Consider the following 16,399-nt stretch of genomic DNA (forward strand, 5'->3'; position numbering starts at 1 on the left):
AAGCCCAGCGGGGGGCCGTCCGGATCCGGGAAGCCCTGCGGGAGAGCTTCCTGGTGGACTGACCTCTCCCTTGCATGCCCCACTGGGGCCTTCTTCCACCCTACCCCCCTTCCCCTTTCCCCTCCCTACCGACTGTAAAATAAAGACACCTGTTTTTCAAACAAAAACGTATGTTTATTTCACATAACTGGGGTGGGGGAAGGGAGGAATGAGGGTGGGAGAGGGGAGGGGGAAACCTGGGACGAGGGAGCTGGAAGGGGAGGGAAGGGAGGAAGGGAAAGGAAAGCTCAGTGGTAGGAGTCCGGCTGCCTCTCCCATCTCGCCACACTGCGGGTCCAGGGGCGTCGGTGGGAAATGGTTGTGGGGGGGGGGCAGGAGGGACGGGGGGTGTGGAGGAAGCAGGAGCGGGAGCAGGAGGGGGAGCAGGAGGAGCAGGGGGAGTAGGAGCAGGAGGAAATGGGAAGCGGTCGAGCAGGCTCTGGAGGTGGCCTCGCAGGGCACGGCCCTGCTCCTCCAGGGCCTCCAAACTCCTCCGGCGCAGCCTCAGGTCCTCCTGGACCCAGTGGTCCTGGGTGCGGAGCTGGTGATCCAGGAACCGGAGGTGCCGCCTCTGGTAGTCCTCCTCATTCCTGGCTCTCCTACTTGCCCGGGCACGGATAGTTGCTGCAGGCGGTGTGGTGCGCCCTGCAGGCCCAGGTGCTGCAGCTGTGGTGCAACAAGACCAGCGGTCAATTACCCCAGGGTCCCAGGTGTGTGAAACCCAGCTCCGCTCTGCAAGGCCAGGGCCCGTGCAGGATCCCCAGCTGCTGCTCCGTGGTGGGCAAGGCCCAGGCACACGGTCCCGGGGCTCCCTCTCGCCTCAGCCCCCCATACACATGAGGGGAGTACGATGGTACTCACAGGGGGACGGCTCCCCGGCCTCGGACGACACATGCGAGCGGCTCTGTGGGGTGCCTCGGGGGTCCTGGGTCCTGGGCAGGCTGGCGGCAGGCTCCTGGCTCTCAGAGCCCTCCTCCTCCTCCGTCTCCTGGAGCGGGCCCTCTGCTCCGGGGTCTATCACGTCCCGGGGGGCAGGGACGGCATGAGCCCCCAGGAGGCGGTCCAGGGCGTGGAAGTGGGGGCAGGCCTCCGGGTCGGCCCCTGGCTGGCAGGCCCGGGAGTAGGACTGCCGCAGGTCTTTAATCTTGCAGCGCACCTGCTCCCGGCTGCGCTGGTGGCCCCTGGCGGCCAGGCTGTCAGCCGTGCGGCTGTAGACAGCCACCTTCCTGTGGCTAGTGCGGAGATCGTGGACATTGGAGGCTTCCCCCCAAACCTCGATGAGGTCCACGATGTCCGCACTTGACCAAGCGGGCGCCCGCCTTTTGCGCCCCCGGGCAGGCTCCTGGGAGCCGCCAGGCTGGTCCTGGGGAGCAGTGGAGGGCTGGGTGTCCTCGGGTGGCTGGCTCATGGTGTGGCAGGTGCAGGGTGTGCTGGCACGGGTGCTGGCAGCCTTGCAACTGGCACAAACTGTGTAGCCAGCCCGTGGCCCTTTAAAGGCTCCGGGGCCGGGAGGGAGGCAATAGAGTTTCCCTGGTGTTGGCCAAAGTGGCCACCAGGGAAACCTGGGAAGCATTAGCCTCCCACTAGTTCGAATTAAGGGTCTACACAGCCCTTTATTCGAACTAGCTAGTTCGAACTAGGCTTAATCCTCGTAAAATGAGGTTTACCTAGTTCGAACTAAGCGCTCCGTTAGTTCGAATTAAGTTCGAACTAACGGAGTGCTAGTGTAGCGCCTATGAAAGTTAGTTCGAACTAACGAACGTTAGTTCGAACTAACTTTGTAGTGTAGACATACCCTCCTTCTTGTAACACAAAGACTATGGGTCAGGTCACTAAATGAAATTAATAGGTAGCATTTTTAAAATTAACAAAAGAAAGTACTTCTCACAATGCACAGTCAACCTGTGGAATTCCTTGCCAGAGGATGTTGTGAAGACCAAAACTATAACAGGGTTAAAAAAAGGCCTCGATAAATTCATGAAAGATAGCTCCATTAATGGGTATTTGCTAAGATGGGCAAAGATAGTGTTCCTAGCTTCTGTTTGCTAGAAGCGGGGAATGGGCGATGGGAACCTGTTCTGTTCCTTCCCTCCGGAGCAGTTGGTATTGGTCACTGTCAGAAAACAATACTCGGTAGATGGACCTTTGGTCTGACCCAGTATGGCTGTTCTTATTTTCTTATGTTCTTATAAAAAGGGTTTATTTTTCACTCCATTCTGAAAGCAGCTGAAATTAAAAAAAACAAACAAGCAAAAAACAAACCTTGAAAAGATGTCATATTGGAAAAATGTAAACACAAAAGTGATGATTTTGGAAATTATAACTAGATAAAAACAGAGGTTAGAATAGAAACCGTTATGCAACCTTTACTACTGGTAGGTGGCTGTTATGAGAATCTGAATCAATTCCACATTAGAGAAAAATAATCATAGAAACATAGAATCATAGAGCTGGAAGAGACCTCAGGAGGTCATCAGGTCCAGCCTCCTGTCCAAGTCAGGACCAATCCCAACTAAATCAGTCCAGCCAGGGCTTTGTCAAGCTGACACTTAAAAACCTCTAGGGATAGAGATTCTACCACCTCTCTAGGTAACCACCCTCCTAGTGAAACAGTTTTTCCTAATATCCAACCTAGGTCAGTTGCTGCAAGTAAAATAGGACACTATGCACATTTTGATTTTCCTGTAAATGTGTAAGGTGTATAAAAGTACTCATCTGTGGATATGTGCATCTATTGGTATGTGTAAATCTTCTTTTTTAGTAGTGAACATATTGGTCAGCTTGTTAGATTTTCTTTAAAAATGCAGCAACACTTTTGGAGAGAAATGGTATACTACAGTGTTTCTTAAACTTTTTAAGACTGAGGAACACCAAACAATTTTTTTTATGAGGAACACCAAGGATTTTTTTTGTTGGGGAGGGGGAAGAAAACGGTTCCGGAGGGTGAGGAAGTTATTGAGGGGAAAAAAAAGGGTTGGGGGAAAGTTATTGAGCTTTGCTCCTTTCAGGAGCCTGCCCCTTTCAGGGTGGCCATTTTGCATTCTGTTGTTCTCCGCGGCACACCTCTGACTGTCTTGCAGCACACCGGTGTGCTGCGAAACACAGTTTAAGAAACACTGGTATACTAGGTATTATTAGCCTGAAATATTTTCAAATAATTTCGTAATTTGTTTTGTTTTTACACCAACATTTTGTTTTTGCCATATTTTACTCTATTAGCCCTTTCACAACAAAGCTATCAGTAGCTTACTTTCTACTGTGAGTCAGTAATCCAAAATATGACATTACAGTGTTGTCGAATTACATAAAATATTTGGGAATTTTATTTCTTAAATAAATAGATTCAAGAAGTTGGATAAGTATGCTTTCTCAAAAAAAGAAAAAACAAACCACCAAACCCTAGCTCATTTCTCATTAAATATATATATAAATATTATATATATTAAATATAATATAGTATTATATCTAAGAATTTTTAATTTTTCTCTATTTGTACAAAAATAATAATTTCTGAGCTAGTACAGTTCAGTTTTAGTCTGGGTAAAATTATTACAAAAGTTGGTTAGATATATTGTTTTTCACTATAAATTTAAGCCAACAATAAAAATATTTAAATTGTAATTGATTTTGTTTCACTTTTTCTTGAACTGTCATTTACTCTTCTTTTTCTTCAAACAGACAACTCATATATGAATAAAGATCAGCATGGTTCCTCCTCTGAAAGTGAAGATGAGGCACTGGGTAAATACCATGAGGCCTTGTCCAGAACACAAAGTTCCAGGCCATCAACGATAGATAGCAGACAGCAAAAAAATTACATTTGGGAAACTAGACAAAAATATAGTCCTCTGTCAGCAGAGTATGATGGGTACAGTAGTGAAGCCTCAATAGATGAAGGTAAGATGTGATTTACAATATTTCTTCCATCATCCCTTACTTTCAGGTTACACTGTGGATAAGAATGTTGCAGTTAAAAACAGACTGGTTTAAAAATAATCACTTTCTGCTAGCAATTCTAATTTTTTTTCTATCTGCACACATTGTAGAAGATAGGTACCAACATGCTTTCATGTCTTTCCTGAAAGCATTGCATATGGAATTTAATATGACAGGTATTAATAGAATGCAGCTTAACCAACAGTAATATTTTTCTTGTAAGAATTCCTTTTAAACTTTTTGGGTGGTTCCTCATGAAGTAGGGCATGTTTACAGTAGGAAATTATTTTGAAATAAGTAAAATCAAAGACATAAAACTCCCACTTTAACAAAATTGAAATAGCACGTCCCCACTATGGTGAAGCATTGAAATTAGTAAGAATTATTTTGAAATAGTGCATCCATACTGTTTGGAGCCTGCCTCTGACTTAGAGCCCCTGGAAGCACTCTGGGGAGGGCATCAGGAGGGCGGATACTCCCTGTGGCTGCTTGGTCAGACAAGCTGTGATTCGTGCTTTCAGGGGTTGATCTCTATGGCTGTGTCTCACACACCACTCCTCCGCTGCCTCCCCACTTGCAGACACAAAAGAGACACCATGGGCATGTGCCTCCTTGTGCTCTGATAGCCTTTGTGGACACCATAGCACTCACAGCATGGAGCCAGAGTTCATAGAATCATAGGACTGGAAGGGACCTCAAGAGGTCATCGAGTCCAGCCCCCCACCCTCAAGGCAGGACCAAGCTCCGTCTACACCATCCCTGACAGATGTCTATCTAACCTGTTCTTAAATATCTCCAGAGAGGGAGATTCCACCACCTCCCTTGGCAATTTATTCCAATATTTGACCACCCTGACAGTTAGGAATTTTTTCCTAATGTCCAATCTAAACCTCCCCTGCTGCACTTTAAGCCCATTACTCCTTGTCCTGTCCTCAGAAACCAAGAGGAACAAATTTTCTCCTTCCTCCTTGTGACACCCTTTTAGATATTTGAAAACCGCTATCATGTCCCCCCTTAATCTTCTTTTTTCCAAACTAAACAAGCCCAGTTCATGAAGCCTGGCTTCATAGGTCATGTTCTCTAGACCTTTAATCATTCTTGTCGCTCTTCTCTGTACCCTTTCCAATTTCTCCACATCTTTCTTGAAATGTGGCGCCCAGAACTGGACACAGTACTCCAGCTGGGGCCTATCTAGTGCAGAGTAGAGCGGCAGAATGACTTCACGCGTTTTGCTTACAACACACCTGTTGATACAACCTAGAATCATATTTGCTTTTTTTGCAACAGCATCACACTGCTGACTCATATTCAACTTGTGGTCCACTATGACCCCTAGATCCCTTTCCACCATGCTCCTTCCTAGACAGTCGCTTCCCATCTTGTATGTATGGAACTGATTGTTCCTTCCTAAGTGGAGCACTTTGCATTTCTCTTTATTAAACTTCATCCTGTTTACCTCTGACCATTTCTCTAACTTGCTAAGGTCATTTTGAATTATGTCCCTATCCTCCAAAGAAGTTGCAACCCCACCCAGTTTGGTATCATCTGCAAACTTAATAAGCATACTCTCTATCCCAATATCTACATCATTGATGAAGATATTGAACAGTACGGGTCCCAAAACAGACCCTTGCGGAACTCCACTTGTTATCCCTTTCCAGCAGGATTTAGCACCGTTAACAACAACTCTCTGACTACGGTTATCCAGCCAATTATGCAGCCACCTTATTGTGCCCTATCTAAGTTATATTTGCCTCGTTTATCAATAAGAATATCATGCGAGACCGTATCAAATGCCTTACTAAAGTTTACTTTGTCATCTACTGCTTCTCCCTTATCCACAAGGCTTGTTATCCTATCAAAGAAAGCTATCAGATTAGTTTGGCATGACTTGTTCTTCACAAACCCATGCTGGCTATTCCCTATCACTTTATTACCTTCCAAGTGTTTGCATATGATTTCCTTAATTACCTGCTCCATTATCTTCCCTGGGACAGACGTTAAACTGACCGGTCTGTAGTTTCCTGGGTTGTTCTTATTCCCCTTTTTATAGATGGGCACAATATTTGCCCTTTTCCAGTCTTCTGGAATCTCCCCTGTCTTCTTTTTCAAAGATCATAGCTAAAGGCTCAGATACCTCCTCTATCAGCTCCTTGAGTATCCTGGGATGCATTTCATCAGGACCTGGTGACTTGCTGACATCTAACTTTCCTAAGTGATTTTTAACTTGTTCTTTGTGTATCCTATCTTCTAAACTTACCCTCTCTCTGCTTGTATTCACTACGTTAGGCACACCTCCAGACTTCTCGGTGAAGACCGAAACAAAGAAGTCATTGAGCATCTCCGCCATTTCCAAGTTTCCTGTTACTGCTTCTCCCTCCTCACTGAGCAGTGGGCCTACCCTGTCCTTGGTCTTCCTCTTGCTTCTAATGTATTTATAAAAGGTCTTCTTGTTTCCCTTTATGCCTGTAGCTAGTTTGATCTCATTTTATGCCTTTGCCTTTCTAATCTTGCCCCTGCATTCCCGTGTTGCTTGCCTATATTCATCCTTTGTTATTTGTCCTAGTTTCCATTTTTTATAGGACTCCTTTTTTATTTTGAGATCATGCAAGATCTCCTTGTTAAGCCAAGCTGGTCTTTTGCCATATTTTCTATCTTTCCTACACAGCGGAATTGTTTGCTTTTGGGCCCTTAACAATGTCCCTTTGAAATACTTCCAACTCTCCTCAGTTGTTTTTCCCTTTAGTCTTGTTTCCCATGGGACCTTACCGACAAGTTCTCTGAGCTTATCAAAATCTGCCTTCCTGAAATCCATTACCTCAATTGTGCTGGTCTCCCTTCTACCTTTCCTTAAGATCATGAACTCTATTATTTCATGATCACTGTCCCCCATACTGTCTTCCACTTTCAAGTTCTCAACTAGTTCCTCCCTATTTGTTAAAATCAAATCCAGACAGCTTCTCCTCTGGTAGCTTTTTCAACCTTTTGAAACAGAAAGTTGTCTCCAATGCAGTCCAGAAACTTATTGGATAGCCTGTGCCCCGCTGTGTTAGTTTCCCAACATATGTCTGGATAGTTGAAGTCTTCCATCACCACCAAATCTTGGGCTTTGGATAGTTTTGTTAATTGTTTAAAAAAGGCCTCCTCCAGCTCTTCCACCTGGCTAGGTGGCCTGTAGTAGACTCCTAGCATGACATTACCCCTTTTAGCTTAACCCAGAGACTTTTTACACAGCTATCTCCTACGTTCATCTCCACTTCAGTCCAAGTGTGTACATTTTTAATATACAAGGCAACCCCTCCTCCCTTTTTTCCCTGTCTGTCCTTCCTGAGCAAGCCGTACCCTTCCATACCAACATTCCAATTGTGCGTCCCATCTCACCAGGTTTCTGTAATACCAATGATATCATTGTTGTATTTATTTGTTAGCAATTCCAGTTCTTCCTGCTTATTACCCATACTTCTCGCATTTGTATATAGGCATCTAAGATACTGATTTGATCTTGCCTCCCTGTTGTGCCCTGACCCTCCTTTCTCCTTGCCATTATAGGCCGTAGTCCCCCCCATTTCCAACCCATCTCCCAGTCCCGCACATTCAGCACTTACCTGTGGGCTTTGCTCACCTGTCTCCGTCGAACCTAGTTTAAAGCCCTCCTCACAAGGTTAGCCAGTCTGTGTCCAAACAAGGCCTTCCCGCTCCTGGAAAGGTGAACTCCATCTCTACCAAGCAGTCCCTCCTGGAAGAGCACCCCGTGAGCAAAGTAGTGCAATGCTCACAGGCCTCATGCTGCACCGCATTTCACAGTACTTTCAGACTGCCCACATGTTGCTCCAGAAGGACGAGGACTACGACCTACAGGATGAACTCCAGCTTGGACCATAGGCCCTGCTTACCCATGTCCTGGCATTCCTGCTGCTGTGCATGACCCTCAAGGGGTACTTCTCCTTGGTGCTCCAGGCCCTTGTGAATCACAAGGGTTGCTTCACCGACATCAACGTCAGGTGGTTGGGAAAAGTGCACGATGCCCACATCTTCTGGAACTCCTGCCTGTTCTGAAAGATGCACGCCAGTACTTGTTTCCCCGACCGCACCATCAGAGTCAGGGAAGTGGACATGCCCTTTGTCATCCTGAGCGATGCAGCCTACCTCTTGCTCCCGTGGCTGATAAAGCCCTACACAGGCATCCTGGAGCCCAGCAAGGAGCAGTTCAACACCAGGCTGAGCAGGTGCCGTATGGTGGTGGAATGTGCGTTCGGCCATTTAAAGGGGACATTCAGGAGTCTCCTCACCTGTCTGAACCTCAGAAAATGCAACTTCCCTTTGTGGTAGCAGTCTGCTGTGTACTCCACAACTTATATGAGATCTAGGGGAAGACTTCTGCCAGGTGTGGGGGCTGAGGCTGAATGTCTGGCCAGGGAATTTGAGCAGCTGTATACCAGTGCCATCAGGAGAGCACATCAGGGAGGCCCTCTTGTGTGTCTATCCTCCCCCACCCTTCTCTTCCCCTGCCCTCACTTCCCACCTTCCCTTGCTCCGCTGCAGAGCAAATAATAAGGACATGTTTATTGGGGAAGGACATAAAAGAAGGGAGGGACTGGGGAAAGAACCTGGAATGGAGGAGGGGGGAAGGGTTGCTCAGGGATGGGGCTGGAACTGGTGCCTGCCTCCAAGTGGTTGGGATGCTTCAGCTGTCCGAGAGGTCCCACCGCCCCATGTTCTGGGGTCCCGTGGCCTCTGGTGGGGGGCAGCTAGGAGGGGAAGCCATGGGTTGAGAGGTGGCTGGTGGCCCGCTCCATGCACAATGCCATGCGCTCCATTTCAGAGGTGAGGGAGGAGCACATGGCATTGTGCTGGCTCGCCAACTGGTCCCAGGTGGCTTTCCTTTGTTCCTGGTCCACCTGGCACTCCTCCTTGTCAGCAGCCCGCTCCTGGTGTTCTTCCTCAAGCCCCCAGATGAGGGACTGCAGGGAAGCCATCTGCTCTTTCAGGAGGTCCTCGAGGTGGTGGTGTTTCCTTTGAGTGAGGCTATATATTGCCTAGACAGCAGGTACTTCCCTGCAGACGCACATACATCCCAGAGGAGCATCAATACACCCATGGCCCAGGGACGGGCAGGAATGGGATGGTGCCAGCCAGGCCAGGAGCTTGCAGGTGGGGCGGTTTTGCTTCCTATTGTGTCCCCCACACTTCAGGTCCAGCACTGGTGGTGTCCCACAGAAAGAGGACTTCTATCCCTGCTCTCTGGGGGGGGAGGGAGGGAGTGTCTTTGTTGGGGGAGTTTTGTGTAAATGGTGGACACCGCTTGCCGAAGAGAGTGGTACTGGGTTCCCCTCCATTTCTTTCCCCCAGTTGGTTCCCATGCATGGAATCAGTCTCTTCCACATTACCACGATCGATTGAGAGCTAATGTTGCCTCAGTGCAGGCATGCCCTTGTGCCATGTGTGGCACTGCTGTGTGGTTCCATGACACCAGCCTCCTTAGTGGTGGCTTGTCATGAGAAGGTGTCCTAACACAGAGGCTGGAGTAAGGCAGGCCTCTCCTGAAACCTTGTGAGAAGGAGCGAGGGGTTCCTGTGTGAGAGTGTCATGGAGCTGAGTGCTCTGGACTGGCGCTCCAGGTGCACCCATGTGTACAGGATGTTGTGCCACCAACAGGTCAAGTAGGCCGAGAGAGGAGCACGCAGCCTCTCGCAGCCTGTCGCCTGCCCCCCCATGCAGATAGGGAAAGTTATAGAACTCACCTGAAGTGCCTTCCCTGCATTTGTGCAAAGCCTGGGAGGCATTCGGGGGGCGGGGAGAGGGCGGGGGGGGGGGGGAGGGACAGGGCAGGGACTGGTACCAGGGTGAGGTGCAGGTCCTGGCTGGTGGGCATGATTTCTTGGCTGGCTGCCTCCTCATCCTCCCCCTCATCATCTGCCACCCCACCCTCCTGTACGCTGACGCTGGGTGTGTCCTGGCTGGATTCCATGATGACGATAGGGTACGTAACTGGCCCCCTCCCAGGATAGCATCCAGTTGGTCATAGTAGCAGCAGCTGTGTAGCATAGTAGCAGCAGCTGGAGCATCCACTCTGCTCCCTGGCTTTGTGGTAGGCCTGTCAGAGCTCTTTAATTTTCATCTGACATTGGTCATTTGTCCAGGTGGGGCCTTTCTCAGCCAGGGTAGTGGCCATCTGGATATAGAACACTGCATTCCTTTTTCTGGTGCAGAGATCCTCAAAGTTGGTCTCCTCCCCCCCAAACCTCAAGGAAGTCCAGGATCTCGGCACCAGTCCAGGCCAGAGCTGTCCTGCATCTCTGGCCGGTGGCAGCCAAGGGAGCAGCAGGAGTGCTGGCAGCTATGGGTATGTCTACACTACCACCCTAGTTCGAACTAGGGTGGTAATATAGGCAACCGGAGTTGCAAATGAAGCCCGGGATTTGAATTTCGCGGGCTTCATTTGCATAAAGCTGGGCGCCGCCATTTTTAAATGTCCACTAGTGCGGACTCCGTGCCGTGCGGCTACACGCGGCACGGACTAGGTAGTTCGGAGTAGTGAAACGAGGAGTAACGGTAGTTCGAACTAGGAAGCCTAGTTCGAACTACCTAGTTCGTGCCCCATGTAGCCGCGCTGCACGGGGTTCGAACCAGCGGGGGTTTTAAAAATGGCGGCTCCCCGCTTATGCAAATGAAGCCCAGGAAATTGAAATCCCGGGCTTCATTTGCAAGTGTGGTATGCCTACATTACCCCGCTAGTTCGAACTAACGGGGTAGTGTAGACATACCCTACTGTAGACGAAAGATAGTATAGGTACACAATTACCTAGGGTTCTGAGTGGGCTTGTATAGCCCAGACTGAAACCTGTGTTGCTACAGCTTCACTGCTACTGATATCCAAGCTTGCTAGATTAAAGCTATTTCAGATAGTTCTAGACAAACCGCAGTCATCCCCCATGATTGCTAGGTAAATATCTAAGTATAAAATCAGGTATGGAGATATCAGAATGATATTTTTATCTGGTTCATCTACTTCCAGGTGCAAAATTGTGCATTTGCATGCATAAAATAGCTGTCTGTCCGAGGTTCAGTTTTAAAAAAATCAGGTTATATTTTTCATGTGGGTGCAACAGTTAGACCTTCTTGATGGAGTAATTAAAAGTGTTTAATGTAATAAAACTACAAGTATATTTTAATGGACATGAAATTTTTTAAAGATAACTTTTCCTAGCCAAAAAAAGCAATGCATCTCAAATGTATGAGTGTTTACATGTAAGCATAGCTTGCAACCTAAAAACATTCTTATAAATTTGGAAAGTCTTTTCATAATGTAAATGCATGATTTATTTTTATTTTGGAAAAATGTCACTTTCCATCTTCACTATCTAAATTTCTCAATCCTTCTGCTTCAAGACCACATCTTGGCGTTTGGAGTTTGTGTCTCAGCATATAGGGAGGGAAGAGGAGAAGTGATGGTTTTTGTATGCTTAGGAAGCACTTGGAGAAAGACAAAGATGAGTAAGGATAGAAGAATGTGTTTTCTGTTTCAGTACCTTTTATTCACTTAAATCTGCTAACAGCATCCTCTACCTTCCCTCTCATTGCCGGCTGTCTTTTCCCCCAATGTGGGGAAGCCAGTTTCAGTTGGAATTACTTCCAGGGGAGAAATATAACTGATGATAGGAAAGGGAGATATTGCCATCAGCAAATCAAAGAAAGATACAAAGCCTAATGAAGCTCAATGCTGTTTGCTGCTTTTCCTTCAAGTAGCTTCCACTTGCCCACTTCCTCCTACCTCCAAGTTTGAGCTTTGGATCTGAAATCATCTCCCAAGCTTGTCTTTCAGGGGTAGTAAGATTGTATCACCCCTGTCTTGAAAATGCTGAGGCTCGTGCTAGCTTCTCCCTTTCTCCTGAGCTGGAGTCTTTATTCCTCAGGTTGGAAATTTAGAGCACGATGCACCATCTTTGGCAGGTTCTAAGCATACCAGTTAGGAATCTGCCCACCTGTTTCATGTGTCCTACTGTAGATGTCATCAGTGCCCATGAGTCTAAACAGTGTCTCCATTCAAGAAATGGGGTAGTTTGTCACAAAAAACTGAAATATACTCTCAACTAAAGTAGTAAATTGATTAATTTATTATAATGGAAGAGCATTTGAAGTTTTAAAAAAGTATTTGGGATTATAGCACACAATTAAAGATAATTTTTAAACATTTTATTTAATATATGTTCAGTTTCAGATTATTTGCATATACTGTATTTTAATTTGCAAAAACATGTCAAAGCATTATTTATCAGAGTTTTGTAAATGCTTATGTTGCATTTGCTGTTGTATGTAAGATGACATCCTTTTTCAACTCATTATCAAGAACTCAGTACCAGCAGTGTTGTCTGCCAGAAAACCTTCAATTGTGCTGAAGTTGTAAGCAAAGCATTTGTAGAATTAGGGCCAGGTTTTATAATGATTTCTGTAGCTATTAGTCTCCAGGAGATGCTGCTCAATAATGTTGCACAAGTCAGCAAAAAACCCAAACGATGTTATTTCTAATATGTTATGACCAGAAGGTGGCATACTACGGTGTATATTTTGTTGATACTACTTAGTTCTTCAAAAACAATTTCAAATATAACAGCAAATTACTTGCATTATTATTAAAATATGTCCCATATAAATTTGCTCTGAATACAGGAAAAGAGAAGGAAGAGTGTGCATGGTTGCAATTTATTCACCAATAAAGGCAAGCTTCACGTCCAAGAGCTTTAGTGACAGAGAAAGTGGGAACCTGATAAAGAACACCTGCAGTTCATAGAAAGAGGTTGGAGCATATAATCATCCAGTTTGTACATGTTCAGAGAAAAACATATTTAAACATTTGAAGTTCATCTCAGGTTAAAAGTGAAGAACATCAAGGGACATTTTAGCCATTATGTTTCAGTGCAAATTATGCAGTGCCAAGTCTTACTGTTTCTGAAATCTAGACATGAATCCTTAATGCTATGAGGCCTCACAGCAATCCTAACTGAAATTTTTAACAAATAGTTTAGTTGTAGTTTACTTAATATGACTTTGTATTAAACTGAAAATATATATGCTATAAAGAAAAAATAGAGAAATTTTGTAATTCTTTGGGAAAAGGAACAACATTGCTCTATGAACATATAGAAAATGTCATATAACAAATAAACAATTTTACTACTTAGTAACATCTTTGCTCTCGATATAATGAGGTTTTTGAAAATGTGTTTAATTTTTTCCACTTCTGCACCCTAGATATTTTAGTTCTACTTTTAGAGTATTATAGTTAGCACCAGCTGAAGGTAGGGAGGATAAAGCAGCTACTGCAGATAGGGTAGTGGCCTGGGTCCTCCAATGGCCCAACGGGTAAGGCTTCTGCACTTAAACATAAATATTTATATTTTTGTTTCCTTTTTTGGTTTTGCCAATCCTGCTGTTATATGTGTGACAGACCAGACCAGCAGTCTGCTGTTCCCTGGTTGAGGGAATACATGCTGGAGCTTGGGTAAACAGCTTTCTCTTCCCTGGGTTTAAAAAGTGTGTGTGTGGGGTGGAGGGCAAACCCAAGTCCAGCATAATCAGGCAGGCACCTGGGATCAATTGGAACTTGCTAGAACACACAGGCTAATTCATAGAATATAGGGCTAGAAGAGACCTCAGGAGGTCATCAGGTCCAGCCCGCAGCCCAAAGCAGAGGACCAATCCCAACTAAATCATCCCAGCCAGGCCTTTGTCAAGCCAAGAATTAAAAACCTCTAGGGATGGAGATTCCACCACCTCCCTAGGTAACCCATCCCAGTGCTTCACCACCCTCCTAGGGAAATAGTTTTTCCTAATATCCAACCTAGACCTCCCCCACTGCAACTTGAGACCATTGCTCCTTGTTCTGCCATCTGTCAGTATTGAGAACAGCCTCTCTCCATCCTCTTTGGAATCTCCCTTCAGGAAATTGAAGGCCTCTGTCAAATCCCCCCTCACTCTTCTCTTCTGCCCTCTAATTAAACACTTGCAAAAACTCAATGATAATGTCCTAAAATCTTCTTATATTACTAATACAATACTGATATTAATTAGAAATCATGTATCTATACTTTACCAGAAGATTGTATTTAATTTTACATTTACAGTATGCATATAGTCTGAAAAGGTGCTATTTTGAAGCTTGGAAATATGTGGCATATTTTGTTATTTTCTCCTGTAGGTGGCATATTAACCTTTCTTTACACTTTATAAGTATTGAAACTACATATCATGTCAAATAATATTCAAATGGAGAAAACAAGTAATAACAGCTTATCTATATTTTTGTAATATTTTTTTCTGGATTTCTGTTTTTAAGTGCATTGTTTTATGACTCCATTTTAATTTAGTCTGTGAATCTTTTGTTAATTATTTTATCTAGAAAAATAGTGTTCTTCTAATTCTGGGAGGTCAAACATAGCTTTACGAGATGGATCTATCTGGCTTCATGTATTTCTGTAGCAAATATGATGTATTCAGGTTCTGTAGAATCAAAATTTACCTTTGTAATGGAAGTTTGACCCGAACTGGGTTTAAATTCAGTCTTTTCTGCATAGGCCAAAGGATCATTTTACATCTCTTCAAGTTAGACATATGCCATTCTCCATGACATACTAGATGTCTGTTCGGATCCCAGTGTCACATTCTTTTTTTTTTCTTTTCCCATCATGTTCTACCATCTTCTGAGACAAGGGTCACCTTATTCATTATCATTATCAAAAAAGTATCTGTGGCATTAACATCTTGACAAAATGTTTTCTAAGGGAGAGAGTGAAGTAATCACTATTCCTTGTTCCTAGCTCAGTGTGATTGCTGTGTCACTTTTAATTATACTCCCTTTCTTATTGTAAATTTAGTTACCTTTCCTAGCATTTCAAATGCTGCTATGATCCTGTTAGATAAAAAGAAATCTTTCTTACATATTGTTACCCGATTTGCTGTATCTGGTCCAGTTTTACATGCAAAAACTTCTTTATTTCATCACAAGCACTGAATATTTCAGCCTCTGACAAAAAGAGGCCAGGGACACCATTTCTATCCCCTGGCTAATAGCCTTTTATGGACCTAATCTCCATGAAATTATCTAGCTTCTCTTTAAACTCTGTTATAGTCCTAGCCTTCACAGCCTCCTGCAGCAAGGAATTCCACAGGTTGACTACACGCTGTGTAAAGAAGAACTTTCTTTTCTTAGTTTTAAACCTGCTACCCATTAATTTCATTTGGTGTCCTTTAGTTCTTCTATTATAAGAACTAATAAATAACTTTTCTTTATTCGCCCTCTCCACACCACTCATGATTCTATATACCTCTATCATATCCCCCCTCAGTCTCCTCTTTTCTAAACTGAAAAGTCCCAGTCGTTATAACCTCTCTTCATATGGGACCCATTCCAAACCCCTAATAATTTTAGTTGGTCGATAATATATTCCTAGTTTAGGTGGTCAATAATATATTCCAATTGCTTTATCCTTATTATCAGAGCATGAAATTACTATCCATAGAGATTCGAGGGAACAATTTGGTTCATTTAAGATTTTTACTTCATTTGATTGTATATTTTCTTTCATAAACAGTGCCATTCCCCCCCCACGAGCATGACCTGTTCTATCCTGATATATTTTGTAACCTGGTATGACTGTCTCACTGATTGTCCTCATTCCACCAAGTTTCCATGATGCCTATTACATTAATAGCCTCCTTTAATATGAGACCCTCTAGTTCACCCATTTTATTATTTAGACTTCTAATGTTTGTGTATAAGCACTTTAAAAACATGTCACTATTTATTTGTCTGCCATTTCCTGACATTTTAGACTCTTTTCATTTGTTTGTGTCTCATCTGATCTTACCCATACTTTATCCTCATCCATCTTCTCCTCCTGACTAGAACATAGAGAATCTCTATTAATAGACCCTCGCCTGAGGGTATGTCTACACTTGCACCCTAGTTCGAACTAGGGATGCAAACGTAGGCATTCGAAATAATCAATGAAGCGGGGATTTAAATATCCCATGCTTCATTAGCATGATCTCACCAGCGCGTTACTCCACTCAACAGCTGTTTTGATAGTGAAAGTGCGCACTGGGATGCGTTAGTTCGAACCAAACCCCTTGGTTCGAAATAACGTTACTCATTTTTTGAGAGACTTGTGCTGCTCTCATCCTCCAGGCCAATCTCTCAGCTCTTATTGGCTGGTTGTTTCCAGCCTATAGGAGCTGAGAGATTGGCTGGGGTCAGTTCCTATTGGCTGGTTATTTCTGGCCAATAGGAGCCGAGGATTGGACTGGGGTGGGGAGATCACACGAAGCTTCCCTCTCCCTGGAGAGCAGAGATGCATAGACTGAGCTTTATACCACGCAGCTACATGCCTAAGGGTTCGGGAAGGGTGGTCTGTATGCCAGACCCAGC

The 16,399-nt window shown here is 44.8% G+C and overlaps 1 protein-coding gene across 3 annotated transcripts in view; it reads left to right on the plus strand.

Moving 5' to 3' along the window:
- SYT14 (synaptotagmin 14) overlaps positions 1-16,399 on the plus strand; it is a 283,919-nt gene that overhangs the window by 118,517 nt on the left and 149,003 nt on the right. For all 3 annotated transcript variants that reach the window (XM_089777423.1, XM_075925106.2, XM_025178349.3), the window contains one exon: positions 3,718-3,936. In XM_089777423.1, the coding sequence (XP_089633549.1) occupies positions 3,718-3,936 (219 nt within the window). The remainder of the gene's footprint in view (positions 1-3,717; positions 3,937-16,399) is intronic.

Source organism: Pelodiscus sinensis, chromosome 3 (genome assembly GCF_052426305.1).
Source record: "Pelodiscus sinensis isolate ZL-2025 chromosome 3, ASM5242630v1, whole genome shotgun sequence".
NCBI classification, from domain to species: Eukaryota; Metazoa; Chordata; order Testudines; family Trionychidae; genus Pelodiscus; species Pelodiscus sinensis.